Source organism: Myxocyprinus asiaticus, chromosome 33 (genome assembly GCF_019703515.2).
Source record: "Myxocyprinus asiaticus isolate MX2 ecotype Aquarium Trade chromosome 33, UBuf_Myxa_2, whole genome shotgun sequence".
NCBI lineage: Eukaryota > Metazoa > Chordata > Actinopteri > Cypriniformes > Catostomidae > Myxocyprinus > Myxocyprinus asiaticus.
The window spans coordinates 36,698,895-36,723,309 of record NC_059376.1 but is presented as its reverse complement, the minus strand read 5'-3'; the positions used below and the strand labels follow the sequence as shown (position 1 = coordinate 36,723,309).

The following is a 24,415-nucleotide window of genomic DNA, read 5'->3' as shown; positions in this document are numbered from 1 at the left end:
TGAAATCATGACCACTCATGTGAGATGAAGAGTTCAATCATATCGTTAACCTTATAAATGCTCTTTTATTCTACATGGGGTGGGGGTGCCCTCATGGGGGCAGCCATGTTAGGATCACATGACCAGCTGAATACTACTTGCTTAGTCGAAGTAACTGCCCTGATGTTGGACACTTATTTATGGATTAAATGAATCCTGGCTTACTGTGCAGAGTGAATGGCATCTGTAACTGAAAACTATTGTGTTTGAATGATACAGCATTCAGGCCACTAGTTATCACTGTAAGCCAATGTAAATTACTGAGTGCACCTTTAAACTTTATTTGTTTTTAGGCCCCTTGACATAATACATAATGTGTATATGTCATTGTATAATCATTCATGACCATGTATAATCTAATATTTGAAGGAAGGGCGTCAGCTAAGGAAGTGTTCAATACACGTTGTCCGTCATCATTCGGAGCATGTGCACAACACCAAGACCAGTGATGATTTCAGTCAGATTAAAACGTTTACATGACATTTAAAAAAGATGAATTATTGTTTACTCTGACTGAAATAATTTTTTGAAGCGCATTTATACGTTCTGACTGAAATTACACCTTTGATTTTGACAAATTAAATATACCTATCTTGTTGCAGGACAAACACGCCCTCCTAGACGTTACCCCTAAAGCTGTAGACACCCTGAACTACACGCAGTGGTACCCCATAGTCATCATCTTCAACCCGGACAGCAAACATGGCGTTAAGGCAATGAGACAGCGAGTTATTCCCAGCTCTAACCGCAGTGCCCGCAAACTCTACGACCAGGCTCTGAAGCTCAGGAAGACATGCTCTCACCTGTTTACCGGTCAGTCCTGGGGTTCCCGTTATGCATTGAGGTGGTACTTCAAATGTGAATTGCTCAGATGATAGAGCAGTTACTTAAGGAATTTACGTATGGGTCAGGGGCACTGTTTTTATGTTGTTGTTGTTGTTGTTGTTTTGATAATTTTTAAGTATTAAAGTAACATGTTAAATTGACAGAACTAGAAAAAAAATCTAGTTACTGATTAAATTGTAATGCTGTTTATTGTAAAGAGACCGAATTCGTTAGAAGTGCAGTAAAGAGAAGCTATCAAATGTTGTGGTGGATGGATATCAATGAAAATTGACTTAGACACAGATTAATGTTCAACATCTTGTGGAAAATCAGCAAATGATTAAAGCAGCTCATGGAAATGTAGCATGATATATAGATCAAGTGAACCTAGGAGTAGTTGACCCAGATCAAAATGTTTTGATTTCCTCCCTCTCTCTCTTCCCCTCCCTCTTTGGTCTGCTAGCTGTTATCGATCTGAACTCTGCTAACGATGCCTGGTACGGCAGTTTGAAGGAAACCATACGAGACCAGCAGACCCAAGCTGTGTGGGTCTCAGAGGGGAAGGTAAAAAGAATGGACGATATAGTTCTCCATCTCTTTACTCTCACTACAAATTAGGGATGGGAATCGTAAAGAATTAAACTATTCTAGTTCTACTTCACGAGACCGGTTCCTTAACGATTCTATTAATGAAGCACCAATTAATTTGTTCTAATTATATTATACCATATACTATATTTTTTATAATATTATGGTAATACCATTTTGATAACATTTTTATTTAAGTACCGTTTATCACAATAAAATTGTATTTTGAATGTGAATTGAATGTTTCGGTAACTTTTAATGGTTGACCGATATGGGTTTTTCAATGGCTGATGTGATACCGATATCTAGTGAGCAGGATGGCCATTATAAATGCTGATAAACATAATACTATTTAACTGCAGCAAATCAGATGTACACAAAATTTCTGAAGTGAAACAAACACTTATGTCACACTGCAACGACTTGAGGCCGTCTGCAAGATGCGTCAAAATGGATGTTCTAAACCATTTAATTGTCTTGCTGGCATTAGTAGCGCCAGCGCATTCAAAGCTAAATTGTCATTTACTGTTGGCACGACGTGACACGACTTACGCTTTCGGTGTAGAGAGCATCATTGATTATAATGGGAGTGATTTGCTTTTGTTGTGTCGCGCCGCACCGCTCATGTCTGGTGTAGACAGGATGTTATTTTTGAGTTGTTTTGACCGCAACATTAAAAAGTACCGACTCATAAGTCATTTGTTCTTGAATCGAACTACATCGGTCACGCTGTATGTTGTTGCATGCAACCAGTGAATTAATTGTAATAAATGTGTTTGTCTGTTTTTTTCTTTATATTACTTCATGCCACGCAATTTTTTTAGTATCATGTTCTATCCCCGTTGGCAAAAGAATTTGGACTTTCAAGAACCATTATTGAAACTGAATGTCTTAAAAATCATTCAGTTCCAGCATTTTTCGGAATAAGAAGCCATTGTCGATTCCAAACCCTTCTACAGCCCAACTCTTTCTTAAAGAAATAGTTCACACAAAAATTATAATTTACTCATCATTTACTTCCTTATGTCGTATCAGACAACTTTCTTTCTTCGGCGGAACACAAATAAAGATATTTTAATGGAGATATGTTTTCTGCTTTTCCATACAATAAAGTAAATGGTGAATGGCAAATTTTCAAGCTCAAAAAGGACATAAAAGTAACATAAAGCTAATCCATACAACTCCAGTGGTTTAATACGTCTTCAGAAGCGATCCAGTCAGTTTTGGGTGAGAACAGACCAATATCTAACTCCTTTTTCACTGTACATCTTGCCATTCAAGTCTCAAGACATGATCGTGATTTCATGCTTTAGTACACTTCCTAGTGCATGATGCATGTGCAGAGTGCTAGATGTGCAATCAAGCTTGAAATCATGATCGCCAAGGAAACTGCTTATGTCAAGATTTATAATAAAACAGGAGTTATATTTTGGTCTGTTCTCAGTCAAAATTGATTGGATCGCTTCAGAAGACATGAATTTAACCACTGGAGTCTTATGGATTACCTTTATGCTGCCTTTGTGCTTTTCAGAGCTTGAAAATTTGGTCACCATTCACTTGTATTGTATGGACAAACAGACATCATGTCTCCATTAAAATATCCTCATTTGTGTTCCGTGGAAGAAAGGACAACATAAGGGTGAGTAAAAAAATTTAAATTATAATTTTTGAGGTGAACTGTTCCTTTAATGCCATATTTTTATGGCATCTCTTTACTTTTAAGACTCTTTCATTTACGTTTTCCCACTTTATCTTTTGTATTCCTAAACATTTGCTTCAACCTCTTACCTGGCACCGCCCTTTTTGAGCATAGAGTGGAAAATGGCATACCCAAACTTAAATGGTTGTAATTCATGAATGCTTTGAACTACAGTCCTAATCATGGTCTTGTTTGAAAGAAGACACTTAGCAGTTTATTGCTGAAGTGAAAGTACTAACAAAAGTAAAATTAAATAAAAAGTTATAAAAGTTTAAGTTTAGTTTGATGAAAATGTATTACTTTAAATGTTTTATTATTTTATAAATAATTATATATAACTCACAAAAACTGTACCTGGCCACTTTAAAAATGCTACGATTTCAAAGCCATATGTCTACCCAAGTTGTGTATAAAATTTTAGATTGATATTTCGAAAAATGAGTTTGCAATGGCATTTGACGCAGTACCCAAAATGGCCACTAGATGACATCCAAGCTCCACTCCACTTTTAAAGGGTTGTAACTCATGAATGCTTTGACCTAAAGGCCTACATATGGTCTCTTTTGACACTTAGGAGTTTATAGCTGAAAAGCAGTAAAATAAGTGAAAAGAAAACAAAGTTATAGAAGCTTAGTTTATTGCAATGAAAATGTACTGCACTAAACTTGCACATAATTTTGTATTTGTAAAGCAAATATATATTAAACCTGTGCCTGGTCACCCAAAAAACAACATATATTTAAAGCCACAAGTCTTTCCAAGTTGTGTATAAAATTTGAGATTGATATCTCCAAAAATGAGTTTGCTATTAAATTTTGTTTAGGCGCAGTACCAAAAAAGTTAATTTAGTGACATCCAAGCTCCACTTGGAGATTCCAAAAGGACACTTAACAGCTATTTGACCTGTGGAATATACTAAACCATACAGTTCCTTCACCAAGTAGCATATACACCACAACATACACACACACACACACACATATATATATATATGTATATATGTGGGGGGGGGGGGTGCCAGTTAAGACGTTTTTAAAGTTAAACTCATGGTTTAACTACACTGCAAAAATTATATTCTTACTCATTACATATCTCTTTTTTTTTTTCCAGTAAAAATATTAAAACATCCTTAAAACATGCCAAGTTAACTTGAGAACCAGAATGGCATAAAATATTAGTCGTTTGCAGATAAAAATGTAGTGAGAATCATGCTTTAAAGAAAAAACTTATTTGCGTATAAGGTAAGAAAAATGAACTTGTTTTCTCTTTGAATTATTATTGTTTTTTTTTTCTTGATTTAAGCATAAACCTCAGTAAATTTGTTAGATTTCTCTGAAAAAGAGACTTAATATCTTCCGCCATTTTGAAGCTCAAGTAAAAGTATCTTGTTTTATAAAGTCGTTTAGATAGATTGTTATTTTCTACTGGAAAAAAAAGGAAGAAAATAAATCTGATTAAGAATAAGATTTATTTTGTATTGTGTTTTATTATATGTGTAGTTAAACTCATAGTTAATCAACTAATGCATGTGTACCTTTTCCAAGTCCTGGTAGTCATTCTTCCTGTTTTTTCTGTGCTTTTACTGTTCATCATTCTTTGGTGGTGCTCTACAGCTTTCGTTCTGTTTTTCTGTTTGTGTTTTTTTGTTTTCACTCCTCTCTGTACACAAGATCCATCATGTGTCTCTTTTAGCTGGACGGGACAGAGGGCGACCTTGATCTCCATGATGACCGCATGTCGTATCTCTCGGCAATGAGCGCTGACTATCTGAGCATGGACAGCCGGCTGACCAGCGACTACGACGACACAGCGGATGAGGGTGGGGCTTACACCGATTACGAAACGGATGAACCGCTCGACCTCCAGCGGGTGTCTGCTATTAGCCGCTCCTCTGAGCCAGTCATGCCAGAGGAGGTTAGACACACACAAACACACACACATATACATAAAAACTTGAAATGGTGAATTATAGTTATAGAAATATACAGTTTCCTTTATACATTTGTGTACATTCTATCCTAAAATCTTGATTTTTTTGGGGGGTTTTTTGTTTTGTTTTTTTAAGTCTATGGACGTGCTATACATGGACATTAACTACCCATAATGCTAATTAGAATGACTACAGACTAACCTAAATTGTAATCTTACCCCCTAAAAGAAGACTTTTCTTTTAAAAAAGGCATTTTTAGAATTTTAAAAACCATTCAGTTTATTTATGAGTTATTTGTCCAACTGAGGACGTCCCAGATGTCACCAAAGGGAGGTTTTTGTCCCTTAACCCAAATACGCATAAAATCTTCAACCACTTTAAACCGAAAACATATATACGTGAAAATACACACTGCCCCACCTACAGTGGATGCATGTTGAGCTGATTCAATAACATGCACATTGTTCCAAACTAATTCCAAAACATAACCAGCTGCAACACTTGAGTCAGTTAATCCCGAGGACACACACGCATACAAACACGCGCATCTTCCACAGTGATGGGAAAAGAGCATGCACACGCATTGACATCTACACACTTAACATGCTTGCTGCAGCGGCACCTCTCGCGGTTGCATAGGTCAGCACAAAGTCAGCTGTGTCCGAAAGATGGCAGAGGTCAAGGGACTGTAGCAGAGAAATATGCTGTGTATCGCTTTCTCACATTCTCACAATTAGAATAAGACTCCAGCACACTTTTCATGCATGCATTAAATGAGAAAAGTGCACGAGAATACATTTCCACATAAAAAGTTTGGTGCTATTTAAAAAAGTTATTAATTCACCCAAAAATGAAATATTCTCTCATCATTTACTAACCCTTATGCCATCCCAGATGTGTATGACTTTCTTTCATCTGCTGAGCACAAATGAAGATTTTTGGAAGAATATTTCAGCTCTGTAGGTCCATACAATGCAAGTGAATGGGTGCCAAAAAAATGTAAGCTCCAAAATCCGCATAAGGGTAACATAAAATTACTCCAGACGACTCTGGTGGTTAAATATATATCTTCAGAAGTAATATGATAGGTGTGGGTGAGAAACATATCAATATTTAAGTCCATTTTTACTATCAATTCTCCTCCCTGCTCTGTCAGTCTCCACTTTCACATTCTCCTGTTTTTGGTGATTCACATTTTTCATGCATATCGCCCCCTACTGAGCAGGGAGAAGAATTTATGATTAAAAAAAAGTATAATTACTAAATTGATCTGTTTCTCACCTACACCTATCATATCATGTCTGAATACATGGATTAAACCACTGGAGTCATATGGATTACGTTTATGCTCCCTTTATGTTGATTTTGGAGCTTCAAAATGTTGGCACCCATTCACTTGTATTGTATGGGCCTACAGAGCTAAAATATTCTTCTAAAAATCTTCATTTGTGTTCAGAAGAAAGAAAGTCATACCCATCTGGGATGCCAGGAGGGAGAGTAAATTATGCAAGAATCTTCATTTTTGGGTGAACTATCCCTTTAAACATTAAGTACATCTGTGAATTCACAAATCAGTCTCTTCTGCCCTCTTGTGTTTGATGTTGGAGTACAACTTTCATACAGTGTTGCCTGACTGTTCAGTCTTTACCTAACTGAGCGAAATCAGTCTTGATTATACTCTGTCTCTGTTCATAATAGCATACTACACACTACTCTTACTATTAGTACTGTATATAGTGTGTATATTTTGAATGAACTGGAAGTAATATCAGTTGTCATTTTAAACATATTTAGACTCATTTTTACATAAAATGGAAAATGCAAAATAAAAATGTTTCCAAGATAACTCGACACCACTCCCATGCAACGTGATGAGGTCGTGTGACAACAATCTGACATACTACTGTTTGCAACATATATCTTTGCGTAATGCATACTGTTTTTACTACTACTATTTTTTTTTATCGCAGGCATTATACAGTGTATAGCGTGCCGTATTTAGTATGTAGTGAACTAGCATTCCAATTCCAAACAAAGTTAATATATTTTAGTTGATAATTAATTATAATTATAAGTTAATATATAAATAATTTTAATGTTAAATCAGAAGCATACTATATTATTGGCCCTACTTCTCATGGTGGCTTAATGTGTTAAAAAAGTTTCCCGATTGTATGTTTGCTTTACTGTGTGCATGTACGAATGCATTGCCATCTTTCTATGTTATCTGAATCATGCTTGCTCCACAGATTCTCAGGAAGTCAAGTCCGGAGATTCGAGGTCGTATCCGCAGGGTTGGCAGCAGAGAGATGCTGAGTGAGGCGAGTCCCCCCTTAATGTCCACCTTCCAGGCTGACCCTGCGAAGGTGAGCTCCTGTCATGCTCCTCAGTGTCTTTCCTTTTGTAAAAACATAACAGATCATTTGTCACTGTTTCAGACAAGTGTGTTTGTCTTACACTGCAGTTTTGATTGCATGGTCTTTAAATGATTGAAGTTTTGTAACTTTTAGTAGTGCACTCCTTAAAGTTAACTATAATTAACTTTAAGTAGACACTGTATATGCATTTAGATAGTTGGTCAGGTAGTAGGGAAATTTTTTGTGTGGTATTAAATATAATCACTTAAATCATCTATGGTTAACCCCTTACACCCAAAAGACATTTTGACATGAAGTAACATACCCAAAAGAAAGAGCTTATAACTCAGAAGCGATCGCTTTTTTTTTTTTTTTTTTTTTTTTAAATGGCAAAGAACGGCAATTGCATGGTATATATTTTTAGAAAACCTTTCAAAATTTAAGAAAATTTATTTGGATCCTGCTCAAACTCATGCTATAACACTGCAAACACAAAATATGAGCGCTAAAAAATAAACTTTTCAGTTATAATTTTGAAGTTTGACATTATACCTTTTAGACAGGAAGTATGGATGGTCAAAAAAATTACTTTGGTATTGTTCTACAACAAGTCAACTATACAAATTAGTTGATAGGACAAAGCAATCCAAAGTTATTGCATATGGAATAAGGTGGACTTTTATTTATCAAAATGTCCAAAAATTCTCTCCAAACCATAATTTGTTTTATTGAACATTAAAACAGAATAAAACTTTAAATGCAAAAAAAAAAAAAAAAAAAAAAAAAACAGCTAGTCCAAAATGTTAAATTTCAGAGTACTTTAGATTATTTTTCCATAACTTATTCCATCACTCCAAATATGTGCATTGAGTGCCCTCTTGTGCGCAGTCTATGTATGTGCGCTCTGGTTCTGCTATTGAGCCCCACACTGAACACATGACACGTGGATTACCCAAATATGGAATCTGACACACTTTTCTTTTTTTGCCTCCCCAATTTGGAATGCCCAATTCCCAATGCGCTGTAAGTCGTCATGGTGGCATAGTGACTCGCCTCAATCCAGGTGGCGGAGGACGAATCCCAGTTGCCTCCGCGTCTGAGACTGTCAATCCGCGCATCTTATCACGTGGCTTGTTGAGCGCATTACCACGGAGACATAGCGCATGTGGAGGCTTCACGCTGTTCTCCGCAGCATCCACGCACAACTCACCACGCGCCCCACCGAGAGCGAGAACCACATTATAGCGACCACGAGGAGGTTAACCCGTGTGACTCTACCCTCCCTAGTAAACGGGCCAATTTGGTTGCTTAGGAGACCTGGCTAGAGTCACTCAGCACAGAATCTGACACATTCTTGAGATCCAGTGAGACCGATCTGACACATTTATAACGTGAAGGTTCGTGTTTCAGTGAGACGCTCCCAGAGAACACCGTTGCTATAGCGATCACCATCAGCGCTAACCAGGGTAGCTCTCAGGATACTCTTGAGTTATATCTCTAGATTTGCACATCGTATGACGTTGATTGATTCAGGATTGCCAGCTCTATGTTCCGATATGTCATTTTCTTTACGATGTGTATTTTACATGAAGTAATAACCAAAAATGTGACGGAAAGGCTGTTTCTCTCTTTATTTATATATATATATATATATATATATATATATATATATATATATATATATATATATATATATATATATATATATATATATAACAAAATCCATTCTCATGCTAATACTCACTGTAGTTTGGTCCCTGAATGAAACAAATTTGTTATTTATATTCTACTAATCAAGACCTTTCCAGATATATACAACACATGGCTCTGTGATCTTATCATCTTTGATTTTTTTTTTTTTTTTTTTTAATTATTATTATTATTATTATTATTTTATGATTGTTGTGATCGCAAATTTGCAACAAAAAAAAAATTGTATGGAACAGTTCTAATTTATCATTAAATTTAAATGCAGTATTTTATAATTGGTCAGGTCAGCTATATTCATTGTAAAGATAAGAGTCTAAGCTTTAAAACAACACCTAATTTGAACAGATCAAGCAAGTGGTTGTTGAGTAACACCATAATATTTTTTTTCTTCATGATCAATGCCCCCTAGAGGGCCCGGTACCAGGTCGCTCCAGGTTTAACTATGGACATGTTAGACTTACAGTATTTTGATAACCATAAAGTGTCCAAATACATTTTGCCTTTATATTATTTAATATGTTTTTTTAATGCAGTAAGCAGTTTGATAATGGTTTTTCATGCTTGGTAAACAACTTGTTAACCATACCTAACTAATATATTTCAGTTGATGCAAACCAGTGGTAAAGTGTTTGTAAGAACATTAAGAAAGCATAAATCCATACTTAATAAAGAAATTATTTACATATGCATTGAATTGGACATACTGTATATTATTGCTTAATTGATGTGTTTATAACTGTTTAGGAACACTTACTATTAAAGCAAGAAATGCTTAAAAGTTGTAATAAAGCACCGATCAACTGCTAGCTAAGTATTTTCATAACCAAATTTAAAGAGAGCTCTATATATGCCTAATTAAACATTTATTAAGTATCCAGTACTCTGAAAAGTTGAGATGGTTGTGGACATGGCCAACTTAGTAAGTTTAGTAATGATTAAAAACTATTATAAAACTGATTAGACTATTAACATATTAAACAATAATAAATTGTTTGCTACAATAAATATACAGTGTAATATATGAGTAACATACAATTTGTATATAGACTTTTAATGTATTTATAATGTAGGAACAATAGTTTATTAATTAATAATTATACAAACAAAATCTTTACAAATACATTGCACCGTGTAGTTACTATAAAGTGTTAATGTTTTATCAGTAAAAACCCTAACAGAGTTATTTTTTATTTAATGCTTTGCTTGAAAGTGTGCTTGTTACCTTTAAAATAAATGGCTAGTAGTTTGATATTTTGTTATATAATGCAAAGACTTAATTTTATGTACAGTTGTCTTATGAAATGTGTGGCGTATCTGTCTAAATACTTTTTTAGGGACTAGATGACACATAACTTTGCAGTGAAGAGTAAAAAATGTCTTTGAACTTTAAAGAGATGACTAACATAATTCTTCCCCTGACTGCACCCTTCACGCAGAAGAACGGTCCGATTTGGCGCAACCATTTTTCCAGCAGTTCAGAATCATCTCGCAGCAGCTCAGTGTCATATTGTGGTACGAGCCAAACTAGATTCAAAGTCGTGCCAAGCTATTAGAATTTATTCGAAAGCAATCGGGAAAATCTTGATGATTTCGAATAAATTGTACCAGACATTATACAGTGACCTCGATGTTTGAAAACATAGATGTTAATTAGTCATTCATGGAAAGTAGTTTTTATAATATTTGCTAGTGTTTGTAGAAAAAATGCAGCAATTAGTTGGTATTAGAGATTTTACTAGTAGGTGGTGCGGTGCCTGTAGTTGGTTTTTTGTTTGGTAGCATGGTGCGCAATGTGATTAAATGCATTTAAATATTTTTTTGAGACCCATATAGTGAAAGTTACATTCCATAATACCTCTTGTGGGCTTTTCACACTTGAAATTATTAACCCAGAGTTATTCACACTGCACATTTGTAAACCCTGAATTAACATTTTACGTATTTGAGGTTAAAACATTAAAAACTGCTTGTCCATCTGTGAAATTTTCCATTGTAAATCTGTTCTGGTTGTCTTAAGTGTTCTAGAATGTACTACACAAAAAATACGGCCTCTTGTCTATCCAGCTAATACATTTGACTACACCACTAACAATTTGAACAGTTTCTCTTAGAGACTGAAACTAAACGCAGTGTGTGAAAGTTTATACAATGGTACAAAGCACATAAATATTTAAAGGGTTAGTTCATCCAAAAATGAAAATTCTCTCATCATTTACTCACCCTCATGCCATCTTGGATGTGTATGACTTTCTTCTACTGAACACAAATGAAGATTTTAAGAAGAATATATCAGCTCTGTAGGTCCATACAATGCAAGTGAATGGTGGCCAGAAATTTTAAGCTCAAAACGGCACATAATGGCAGCATGAAGGTAATCCATATGACTCCAGTGGTTTAATCCATGTCTTCTGAAGTGATCCAGTTGGTTTTGGGGGAGAACAGACCAAAATATAACTCCTTTTTCACTTTAAATCTTGACAGCAATCTCCTTGGCCATCATGATTTCAAGCTCGATTACACTTCCTATAGCGCCATCTAGCACTCTGCGCATGAATCAAACACTAGGAAGTGTAATCATGCGTGAAATCATGATTGTGCCTACAGATTGCAATGGCAAGATGTACAGATAAAAATATATTTTGGTCTGTTCTCACCCAAAACCAACTGGATCACTTCAGAAGACATGAATTAAACCACTGGAGTTGTATGGATTACCTTTATGATGCCTTTATGCAATATTTGAACCTTCAAAATTCTGACCACCATTCTCTTGTATTGTATAGACCTACAGAGATGAGATATTCTTCTACAAATTTTCATTTGTGTTCTGCTGAAGAAAGTCACACATTTGGGATGACATGAGAGTGAGTAAATTATGAGAGATTTTTCATTTTTGGGTGAAATATCCCTTTAATTAGGTAAGCACTGAGGCAGTTTCTCATTGGTTCTGATGTTGTTAAAGGAAATTTCACCCAAAAATGAAAATGTACTCACCCCCTGGCATCACAGATGTGTATAACTTTCTTCTGTAGAACACAAATGAAGATTTTCAGAAGATTATCTCAGCTCTGTAGGTCCATACAATGCATGAATGGGTGCCAAAATTTTGACACTCCAAAAATCACAAAGGCAGCATAAAAGAAATCCAGAGTCCAGTGGTTAAATCCATCTCTTCTGAAGTGATATGATAGGTGTGGGTAAGAAAGAGATCAATATTTAAGTCCATTTTTGCCAGAAATTCTTCTCCCTGCCCAGTAAGGAGCGATATGCATGAAGAATGTGAATGACCAAAAACACAAGATCAAGAATGTGAAAGTAAAAGTGGAGACTGACTGAGCAGGGAGGAGAATTCATAGTAAAAAAAAAAAAAAAAAAGGACTTAAATATTGATCTGTTTCTCACCCACACCTATCAAATCATTTCTGGAGACACTGATTTAACCACTGGAGTCATATGAATTACTTTTATGCTGACTTATGTAATTTTTGAAGCTTCAAAATTTTGGCACCCATTCACTTGTATTGTATGGACCAAAAGAGCTAAGAAATTCTTCAAAAAATCTTCATTTGTGTTCTGCTGAATTAAAAAAGTCACACATCTGAGATGGCATAAAGGTGAGTAAATTATGAGAACTTAAATTTTTGGGTGAACTATTCCTTTAAGCAATTCCGTTATATTTTAGCACTGCATTGTTTCATACTATACACATTTGTCACCCACAAAAGTGATGCTAAACCCCTTTAAAAATGTGTGTGAATTTGTTAAGTGTAGTGTGAAAAGCCCTTTTGGTTTTCGTTTTCATAATTTAACACTCTTACTAAATGATCTTTCAGGTAAAAATGCTGTCTCAAGGCGAGGTGCCACAGGTGCAATTCGACCTCTCTCGAAACTACGACTCTCGTTCAAGCAGTCCCGCGAGCAGCGACCACCCCCGCAGCCAGGACTCTCCGGCAAAAACCAAGCCCCTGCCTCCCCCCACGCCAATCAAACCTACCTTCGCGTCCCACAGCCCCAGAGGCCTACTGAACAGCCACCCAGTACGGGGCAGTGAACCCCTAGAGAAGAGCCCTGAGGATCCGTCACAGAGATCATTCCTGGGCAAGGTGAAGGCCTTCGAGCAAATGGATCAATTTGCTCGGACACAGAGAGTCCTGGAGCTCCATGAGGCACAGAATGCCAGGGTGAGTTTTCATCATCTTAACACCTAATCCCCAAAAGTAACATAAAAGTAGTCCATATGACTTGTGCATAATATTCCAACTCTTCTGAAGGTAAGAAACAACCCCAAATATAAGTAATTTTTCAGAGACATTCTTGACATATGTTGACTTCAAGGGCAAGCAGAATCCTCTGCCAACTGGTTGCTTTGGCAGTGGGCTGAACGAACTCACAAACGTTAAGCGATAATCCTGTATGGCAGTGTTTCTCAACCTTTTTTCAGTCAGGGCACCCTTTGAGAATTTACAAAATCTTGTGGCAATTCTTTCATGACTTTCAATTCCAGTAACCGTTCTTGAACAAGAATTTTCAAGCTCAATCAACAGCATTTGTGGCATAATGTTGATTACCACAAAAAATTATTTCGACTCGTCACTCCTTTTCTTTAAAAAAAGCAAAAATCGAGGTGACAGTGAGGCACTTAAAATGAAAGTGAACGGAGCCAATCTTTGGAGGGTTTAAAGGCAGAAATGTGAAGCTTATAATTTTATAAAAGCACTTACATTAATTCTTCTGTCAAAACTCATGTATTATTTGAGCTGTAAAGTTGTCATTTTTATAATTATTTTAGGGTTTTAGGGTTTATTGACATTACATTGTCATGGCAAGGAAGTTGTAAAATTGGCTATGACTTTTCACAGAAAAGGTTAGTAAGTGATTTTATCACACTAAAATCATGTTTACACACACTTTTGAAAAAGTGAGTATTTTCACGTTCAAAAATTGACCCCCATTCACTTCCATTATACAGTAAGTGCCTCACTGGAACCTTGAATTTTGCTTTTTTTTTTTTTTTTTTTTTTTTTTTAAGAAAAGGGGGGGCGAGACAAAATTAATTTTTTGGTAATCAACATTGTGCCACAAATGCTGTCGATTGAGCTTAACTTGTATTGAACCCGGAGTATTCATTTAAAAAAAAAATAAAAAAATACGTGTCAAAAATGCTAGATGTTTCTTGTAAGTTTAGTTTATATGATTTCATGGTATCTCATGATTGTCTCCGTGGCAACTAGGCATTTAAAACCATGTCGTACTTGTAGAGGCTAATGTGATTTATAATGTTCCACCCTTAATGTTGCAATTGCCCCTACTGCCCTGATGTCATTGTGGGTTCTAACAACTTAAGAGTTTAAAATTCCTTTTCTGCCAACATATTCATACAAGTTATACTAATATGTTGAAATTCTCTGCATTCCATTCTCAGTTGGAAATTGCCCGGAAACATCCAGACATTTATGCTGTCCCTATGAAATCTCAGAAACTGGACCACAACAGGCCACAACCTATTGGGTAAGAACTCAATCCTGGTGGTTCTCAACTTTTTGACTCCATTGTCGAAGATAATATTAGGAGGCCACCCATGTTGGCCAAGTTATTTTTTCTGGTACTTCTGCTGTAATGATCACAAAGCTACTTGTGGGCTACGTTGGTGGTCCACATTTCGACCACTGACGTTTTAGCAAAATGGGTAGACTTTTCAGACTGGATTTTTATTTTTTTTATTGTTTTTAGTATTTTAAACTGATAGTTCACCCAAAAATGAAAATTATCTCATGATATACTCACCCACCTGGCATGCCAAATGTGTATTACTTTCTTCTGCAGAACACAAATTAAGATTTTTTTGAAGAATATCTCAGCTCTGTAGGTCCTCACAATGCAAATGAATGGGTGCTAAAATTTTGAAGCTCCAAAATCCACATATAGGGAGCATAAAAGTAATCCATATAATATTAATGTGTTCAGACACAATATGACAGTTGTGGGTGAGAAACAGATCAATATTTAAATCATTTTTTGTCATAAATTCTCCTCCCTGCCCAGTAGGGGGCGATATGCATGAAGAATGTAAATCAGCAAAAACAGAAGGAGAAAGTGAAGGAAAGTTTCTCACTATCAAATCACTTAAGATGATATGGATTTAACCACCAGGGTCATCTGGAGTACTTCTGTGTTGCCCTTATGTGCATTTTGGAGCTTCAAAGTTTTGGCACCCATTCAATTCCATTGTATGGCCTTACAGAGCTGAGATATTCTTTTAAAAATCTTTGTTTGTGTTCTGCTGAAGAAAGAAAGTCATACACATCTGGGACGACGTAAGGGTGAGTAAATGATGCAAATTTTCATTTTTGGGTGAGCTATCCCTTTAATAAATTAGATTGCTATGTTACTTTAAATAATTTTGTCATTTTATGGCCTCTTTGGAAGTTTGGGGAGGCCCCCTAGAGGGCACAGCCTCCCGGTTGAGAACAAAATGAGTCGACATATGTGCTTGTACTTTCTCTTACCTTGCTGCATTTGTTTTGTATCCAGCTCCAGTGCTCGACCAGAGCCTAAGACCCCACCTTGCAAGCTGCCATACACAGAGAGCCACATGCTCGGCCCCAGCGAGGAGCCCGGGGAGGAGTTCCAGCGGCAACTGGCCGAGCAGACCAAGCGTGGCTATTATACCAACACACAACAGTATCAGGACACCGAGCTGTAGTTGATCCGCCTCAGCTCACTGCACAGCATCACAATTCCACTGGGGCTGCAACAGTCCTGCACCAAAACTGCTGCTGACTTGGAAGCCCTTTTGCTTTTAAGTTTCCCATGCGTATATCTTTCTTTTTCACTTCAAAGAAGTTAAACCTTCTGTCCATGTGGATAGGATCTCATTCTTTTATTCTCATCCTGTTTTTTTTTATATATATATATTTGCATCTGTTGTGTTATCCGTGAATCATATTATCTTGCCTATGCAATTTTTTCAGTTTCTGCAACGCAACTGAAACATCTTGCCACGAGTCGCCCCATGAAAACCTTAAACCTTTTGTGTGCTACAAACTAGCTTTTTGTTACTCTTTCTTTTTATAAGCCTGATGAAGCAAAACGTCTCTTTTAAAAAGTCACTCTTTAAGGTTTCTACTATCTTTGCATTCCTTCACTGATGATCATGTGTGTATATGATGTATAATACAATACACTGGATTTTGTTACAATGTTTTGAAGTGCCTTTTACTTTATGAATAATGTTGGAGGTTTAAAGGACTTGACAATCCAGCCCCTTGGACAATATTTTGCTGCTTACAGCTCCAAGGAAAAACAGGGAAAAAGTTGACACCAAAACCCTTAAAACCGTACGCCATTCACCAGTAATCCTCAATGTAGCAACAGCAACAAGAAATGAATTGTGTTTCCGAAGTGGCGCTTCCCAAATTTAGGTTGATGCTGGTAGGTTTGATTGATAACGTGTTTGAATTGCTGTTGTCACAGTTTGTCTTATATCGACCTCACCGCATTTTATGTTTTTAACATGCTTGATTGTACTGCTTTACCTCCACATATTGGTTCAAAGTGCTTCTAAAACTCGTGGATTATATTTTGATGGCTTCCACTAAGTGTGAGGATCTCACACTGAGAGAATATTAACTGGACGTTCACGTTCAGGTCTACTTTGGAATTTCACTCTACTACACCAAATAAAATAAACTATATTGACATTGTTGATTTAGTTTGTCTGCTTTTTATTCATCCAAAGTGTGTTTGAAGATGGTGGCTTCGACCAGTTTCGTATCAGCTACATAGATGTATTTCTCTGAGCTCAATGGTAATACCTAAAATTGAAGACCCCATGAAATCAAAATTGTAACTTTTGTTTTTAGTCCATGCCTGTAAGCTTTGACGCCATGTTTAAAATAGACTGGCTTTCTCTTCCAGGAAAACGGATCAAAAATATTGATGACTCAAACTGCACAACACAGATTTTTGTCCATTCAAATGCTCTCTGAAAAAAGAACATCCCCTTCCTCTAAAGCCCAAAGTATACCTCAGTCAGATGCGAATGCTAGTCGTCTGCGTACAGGATGTGTGATGCAAATTTCGCCATAAGCAGAGTGCTCAAGGCAAGCGCTGAATGCGTGCAGCCCAATTTTTCACACCGTGCATACTCTGAACGCTCAGTATGCGCATGTGCCTGGAATTAGTTGCACTAATTAGTGGGTCCACAAGGTGGCAGCACTAACAGTTGTGCCATTGCCATCACAAAAAACAAATGGCAGTTGTGCCATTGCCATCACAAAAAGCACTAACAGTTGTGCCATTGCCATCACAAAAAAGTGCCATAAGATGTAATCGGAAGTAAACAACAGGAGACGAAGGTAAAAATAACAACAGTGGATGTGCACATCAGGAGCGCATGTGTGAGGAGGTCAGGAGATATCTGCATTTGTATAACTCAAGTCTGAAGGAATATAAAGACATCTTTATGGATCTAAACTCCTGAAGAGAAAGAGTCCAGTATCTCATAGCAGCAACAGCCTGTGTATGCGCACACAGTCAAATGAAATATACTTTGAGAGGCTAAGCGTTCGAGTCAAAACCCAAGTATACTTTGGGCTTTATACTACCTGCAACCAAGTAACAAATCATGGTTAACGGCTCTAACGTAAACTAAAGGGTATCTCAAATTATCTTAACTGTTTCATTTTATGCAAAATAAAGGAAATAATTTATTGAGATTCTCCATTTGTGTGGTATAAGTAATGGAAATTGGCTCTCTCGTGCAACACGGTCGTTGTGTTTGGTCCAGTGATTCGGCTCTTGTCCAGCGCTGTGTTGAAGCCGTTATCTCTGTACATCCCACTTTTTAGATGAAGCTCTGAAAACTTCCGCCGACTTCCATTAAAGGTTGTCTGAAAAATAATATAAATGTTGAAATATTAATGTGTCAAAAACCTCAATTCATGCAAAGGTGTTCATGCATTCTGAGAATATAACACATTGTGTACTCACCGGCATTTCATGAACTGTTGGCTTTTTGCTTCCATATGTTTGATTTGTTGTTTGGTACAGAGGGTTGATAATCTTTTTGCTGAAAAGTACGAAGAGGCTTATCAGTATAGTTGTTATTGAATTAATAAAACGAGTTGCTCATACCCATGACAGGAAAATGGACTAATGACAATATATTCCAACTCTAAATATCTGGGCCAAGTTGAAAACAAAAAAACATTTAGTTAAAGGAATAATATTCCAGGTTCAATACAAATTAAACTCAATCAACAGCATTTGTGGCATAATGTTGATTAACACAAATTTATTTCGGCTCGTCCCTCTTTTTCTTTTATAAAAAAAAAAAAAAAAAAGCAAAAATGGAGGTGACAGTGAGGCACTTACAATGGAAGTGAATGGGGGCCAATTTTTGAAGGGTTTAAAGGCAGAAATGTGAAGCTTATAATGTTATAAAAGCACTTACATGAATTCTTCTGATAAACCTTAAGTATTATTTGTTTAAAATGACATTTTTACAGTTGTTTTATGGTTATGATGACATTACATCGTCATGGTAACGAAGTTGTAAAATTGGCTATAACTTTACACAGAAAAGGTTAGTAAGTGATTTCATCACACTAAAATCATGTTTACACACATGCTGTATTGTTTACGTCTTGTGGCTATACTTTTAAAATAGTTTATTTTAACATTCAAAAATGGGCTCCATTCACTTCCATTGTAAGTGCCTCACTGGAACCCAGCTTTTTGCTTTTTTTAAAGAAAAGGAGGAACGAGTCAAAATAAATGTTTGTGTTAATATTATTCTACAAATGCTGTCAATTAAGTTTAACTTGTATATAACCCAGAATATTCCTTTAAAGAGACCATTATTAAAGTAAAACCCTTAGGTTCTTGTTCCTACGGGTTTTTTAAGGGTTTTATTGCAATTGCCTGACAAAATTCCCAACCAAGTGGCATTTGCCAGTTTCAATGTGATTTTTAATGGATGTATGAAGTTCCCCTCAAGTTCACACAGGTGTAGTTCGTCACATTAATTATGGCCGTGTTTAAATTTGACAACCAGAGAGTGGCCAAACACTTTTGTCTTCAATTTTGAAAACTAGTATCTTTTTATAATTTAAAACATAACTGTACCCATAAGTCAACTTAAAGGTTCATGTCATAATAGCCCATGATGCACTGCTGCTGAATGACTCACCTGTATCCTCTGAAGCACTCTGGATTATTAAAGCGACTCGGTACGTTTTTATCCACCGTGTACACATCGCTTGTTTTTATTTCAAACGTGTTCGCAAACACTTCAGGCTCCGTTTTAGTCCCCGCGTCCACGGGATGCTCGTCCATGTCTTGTGCATATATGTAAACAACAGTGAAACTTATGACATGTGCTTAGCCAGTAGCCACACTTGGTTGCTAACAACACCGTAACTAGGTGACGTCATACGCGGCCACGCTCCGTATTTTTGGTGACGTCACACGCCTTGTATAGTATTTTTATTTTTATTTAGCTGTTATTGTTGTTGTTTTATGGTGCTTGGTTTTCTTTTTTGTGTTTATTAAAGGTGCACTCAGTAACTTTTGTCTTTGTGTCATCTTGGACTTACAGTGACACCTAGCGGCTTGGATGCGGCATCATTTAAAATTAATAGTTTTCAGTTTCAAATGCCATTTGTAGAAATGTAGTATTCACAGTCAGCCATGATTACTTCAATCAATGAGTGAAAGTGTCAGATAACAGGACGGTTACTGAGAGATTCGGCTGGTCATGTGATTCTAAAATGGCAGCCCCCAATGTGCGGACCCTCTCCGTGTAGAATAAAACAGCTTTTATAAGATTACTGATATGACTGGAGTCTTTATTTTAATGTGAGTGGTCATGATTTCCTACTTATTGCAAAATTACAATTAATGTCTTTTTGGGAGTTTTATATATATATATATATATATATAAATTTTTTTTTACTAGAAATATGAGAATTATAATTTATTTTTTAAAATATATATTTATTTACACAATAAAAATGTTCTTACTATATTTACATATTACACTGTGATGATGAATCTTGATTTATTCATTACAAAGGCAAAAAATAAAATAAAACAATAATGCATAACATTCAACAGAATTTGCGCATTTCAACTGTATGAAAAATTTCCATGAAACTGAATGGAGTAATCTTTTAGTTTACATATAAGTGTGCATATTATGAATAGAGCATAACTGAATTAATTCTATAGAAATATTTCACTTGATGATAATCATAATAACATACATTATTTGAAGATAACTCAGCTTTATGGGATTTGTAATACAGTACAAATGCCTTTAAACTGAATTATTTATTTTGAGCGACAGTGCAGACATCCTTGGACTTCTCAGTTTTCGCAAGCTGATTGACCTATAAACAACAATTTTGCAGTTAGTACTCGGGATTCGGGAAGAATTGATTAATCATCACTTTTACAAAATCAAAGTTTTTCTTTGATGGTTTTAGTTATTTGGACATCATGCAACAATTTGTTAATGATCAACTTTAACATTTATTTTTAAAAACTAATGGTTAAATCGAGGTTTATACACAGATGAACTCTAGGATTTGGCTGAAATGATGAAATCTGATGCTCAGATGTTCAATGCTGCATACACTTTAGGAATATTTTGAGTTGTCACCCAAAGTTTCCACTCCTTTTGGTCATGTCCAATTTACTTAATTTCAATCCTACAATTAAAACAATTAAAATGTCAATGGATCTCATCATCATGTGGAATGTCAGAAGTTAAAGGAAAATAGGTGTGAAGATAGCTGAAATTATATGGCAGAGGAAAGAACATTCAAATCCAAATATTTCCCATGTATTTGTGTACTTCCAAACCTGTCTGGAGTTTCTCCACGTTGAAACACACACTGCCACGGTGCATTATTACTCACGGTACGAGTTTGAGTCTGGCCTAGCGCGTACCAAAAGTAATAATGAACTGTGAAGCAGCTAAACAGGCTCCATTCTTCTCTTTAAGGCACATGGTAAATTGAAACCATTCATATGGTGTTCAAATGTTTAAAATTTAAGATGACAAATGGATAAGTTGAAATGTTTTGTGGTTCGCTACAACTTCACAGAATTTACCTATTACAGACTTCAGAAGTCACATCTTGGTCTTCACTCAAGGATTCTGATTCCTAAATTACGGCTATTGGTCCCACATTATTGGCCCTCGGAGGCTCTTCATTAAGATAAACACCAGTCTGAGAAATTAAATCCATCTGTGGTGGCAGTGATGACATAGAAAAACAAATTATATAAAAGTTTGAACTATGCAATGTTAGGCATATTGTAATTTTAAATAATTAACATTGAGACTTCTCCATCAGAAATGTTCAGAATGTGCTCAGAATAATGCAAAAAATGCATTTACGGTCTAAATACAAAGCCCAAAAATGCTTCTCAATTATATGATACAAAGATTAAAGAGGAAATCATTCAGAATCACAACGCCCTATTTAATCAAGTTTGTCAGCAGAGGACACAATTTGTCAATTCTTAAATTAAAGGTTTATTCATTTACTCAAGGTTATGCAGTAAGTTGTTGTTTTTTTTTTCTTAAAATATCTCACAACTTTCAATTTTGTATTTCAAAATATTACAATATTTGTAATACTTACATTTTAGATTATGCTGTAATGTTATATATTGTTAGAAAAAGTATTTTAAATAATGTAAGATAATATATATATATATATATATATATATATATATATATATATATATATATATATATATATATATATAATATTACACTTGTAAATGTATAATGACTATATTATAAATACAACATTTCTATAATAAAATAAATTATTTTTTTTACATTTTCTAACATATAATATAATCAGGTGACATAATTAAATTAGAAACTCTTCCCAGAATATAATCCACAACTTTATATTACTGACCAGATATTAGTATTTTAGCCTATTTTTAAGATTTACGCATTTCAGTTTCATAATAAAATTACATCAAATTGGACTGAGTAATCTTTTACAAATTTAAAAGAATAAAACTTGAATAAATTTAAGTTTTATTAATTTATATTTGTTAATGATTACTGAATTCATTGTGTGTGTGGGGGCAGGTTTAAGTGGTTTACGAGGACATTTTCTTTTTTCTTTTTAGGTCACAAACTGGTAATTACAAGGGTATTATGCTATAAATGTGGTTTATGAGGACATTTCTAATGTCCCCATAATTCAAATCACTTAAACATTCTAAACTATGTTTTTTTTGAAAATGTAAAAATGCAGAACGTTTTCTGTGAGGGTTAGGGGATAGAATCTATAGTTCGTACAATATAAAAAATCATTGTTTATGGAGAGTCCTCATAAGGATGGCCGCACCAACATGTGTGTGTGTGTGTGTGTGTATCAGGCACATCAGGGCAACATTAGGAGTTGAGTCAATGGCCTTTTTAAAAATGTTTAACTGCTAAATCCTGCAACACTTTACATGAGAGTGTTTGTGTTGTCTGTTACACATTTCAATAGTTAACTAACACAGTTTCAATAATGTAATTAAAGCAATTCCACAAAACATATTGTTCATGTAATTCGTAAGAATTACACAGAACTAACCATGTAATCAAATAATAGCATGTATTTTAAAGTGAAACCTTAAATTCTAGAAAAAGTTGGTTTGAAACTCTACCTGAAATTATGAATCTGTCTTCAGACATGTTGGTCCAACCTGTTAAACCAGACTTTGCTTTTAATGTGGTAAAATCGTTGTAGTCTACACCTCTGGCTGCACATGTGAGAAATGAAATGCCTTTGTCGTGTTAGAGGTTCTTTTTATTAGCCTTCCTGTGAAAGTGAGGAATCAGGATGGTCATTCCCCAAACCGGAATTCCTGTGTGTTTGGAACTGATAAAACTGCTGTAAAGAACAAACTCCATCCTACTAGAGCTGCTGAAGTTTGTCAGTGAACTGAACAGAACATTTCTTAAGAAGTACGATTCCTTTGAAGTTATGCACACTTAAGCAAATTTAGAAACAAGTTCTAAGATTAGGTTGATAATCTGGGGCTGTTCAACAGGACTGGATACATCAAGAAATCAGGACAAAACTGCTCTAAAAACCAACACGCATGCGTACAATAACTCTGACTACCATTTACCTTATAATATTTTTATAAAGTAAAAATTGTAGGCCTACACAACAGCATGTGTAAAAGGAGTTATTTATAAAATAATTAATAGGGGAACTTAATAAGAAAACAAATTAATAGCTAAAACGTACAAGGAGTTGGGATGGTTGTCACACTTTTAACTCCAGTGAACATTTCAGTTTCTGAGTCACATATCTTTAAGTCCTGACTACAAAAAAAGCCTTCCATTATGATGACCCTTGCCTGAATATATGCCATTTTGTTTTTCCTAGAAAACCATCTCTTTTTTCTTTTTTTTTTGGACATCTTATAGTGACTACGATTTATCCTTTGCGACAACTTCCCTGTGTGAAAACTACCCCCAGTCTCCCCTATCACAATGAAACTCTTCAGTCTGTTGTTGCAATACACATTGACCATCAAAAAGAATGCCATCAAAATAAATGGTTAATTTCAAACAAGGGGCCAGTAAGTTTGTATGAATGTATGCCTGAAGGATTGCATGAGGAGGGAGCGAGAAATGCTGCATTTCCAATGTGAGAGGAAACAGGAAGCTGCTGCTGAATGGAGATAGCAGGGTCTGCTTCATCCAAACAATAAAAATCTCACCCGTTCAGGAAAAGGATCTGCGTCAGCACTGAGTGACAGATTTTAGAAAGACAAAATTGTGCCAAATCCAAAGTGTCAGGAGAAATCGCTGCTTCTCTGAAAGACCGCAAGCACAATGCTGTGTTGCTTGTATTTAATCGAAAGTTAAGTAGGAGTTGCTCTAGAATTTTCACAATTAACTGTCATTCACTTCTATTCAAAACCCAATTACAGATATCTGTAATTGATTTCTCACTAGTTGAAATTCAAATTTCACTTATCAGTAAAGCACTTCTTACTAGTAAAAATGATCATTTTTGTTCATAAATGCTGCTGACACTTCATATATCCAGGTGGTTGGTTTTATATATCTTTAATTTGGTTTTGACTTGTGGCAATGTTAATTTCAGATATCAGATAGCTCTGTTATTGTAACTAGTAAGACAGTCTTAAAAATATTAATAGATTTGAGTCACATTATTGATATCAAAAATGCACATTTTTACTAGTAAAAAGTGCATTGCATAT

General features: G+C 35.4%; 2 protein-coding genes across 2 annotated transcripts in view; one reads left to right on the top strand and one right to left on the bottom strand.

Annotated features, from left to right (window-relative positions):
* LOC127423942 (tight junction protein ZO-2-like) overlaps positions 1 to 16,851 on the top strand; it is a 71,301-nt gene extending 54,450 nt beyond the window's left edge. Inside the window, exons 17-23 of the mRNA XM_051668655.1 lie at positions 642 to 852; positions 1,328 to 1,428; positions 4,844 to 5,065; positions 7,331 to 7,447; positions 12,982 to 13,329; positions 14,571 to 14,656; positions 15,680 to 16,851. Coding sequence (XP_051524615.1) covers positions 642 to 852; positions 1,328 to 1,428; positions 4,844 to 5,065; positions 7,331 to 7,447; positions 12,982 to 13,329; positions 14,571 to 14,656; positions 15,680 to 15,851 — 1,257 coding nt within the window. The 3' untranslated portion in view covers positions 15,852 to 16,851. The remainder of the gene's footprint in view (positions 1 to 641; positions 853 to 1,327; positions 1,429 to 4,843; positions 5,066 to 7,330; positions 7,448 to 12,981; positions 13,330 to 14,570; positions 14,657 to 15,679) is intronic.
* A 4-nt stretch (positions 16,852 to 16,855) lies between these two features.
* Positions 16,856 to 22,975, bottom strand: LOC127423943 (piercer of microtubule wall 2 protein-like). Its single transcript, XM_051668656.1, has 5 exons — positions 22,841 to 22,975; positions 21,269 to 21,405; positions 19,341 to 20,541; positions 18,140 to 18,218; positions 16,856 to 18,039 (listed from the first exon to the last, which is right to left on the bottom strand). Exons 3-5 carry the CDS (start codon positions 19,484 to 19,486, stop codon positions 17,857 to 17,859), a joined length of 408 nt encoding a protein of 135 aa, XP_051524616.1. The 5' UTR covers positions 19,487 to 20,541; positions 21,269 to 21,405; positions 22,841 to 22,975; the 3' UTR covers positions 16,856 to 17,856.
* Positions 22,976 to 24,415: the final 1,440 nt, after the last annotated feature.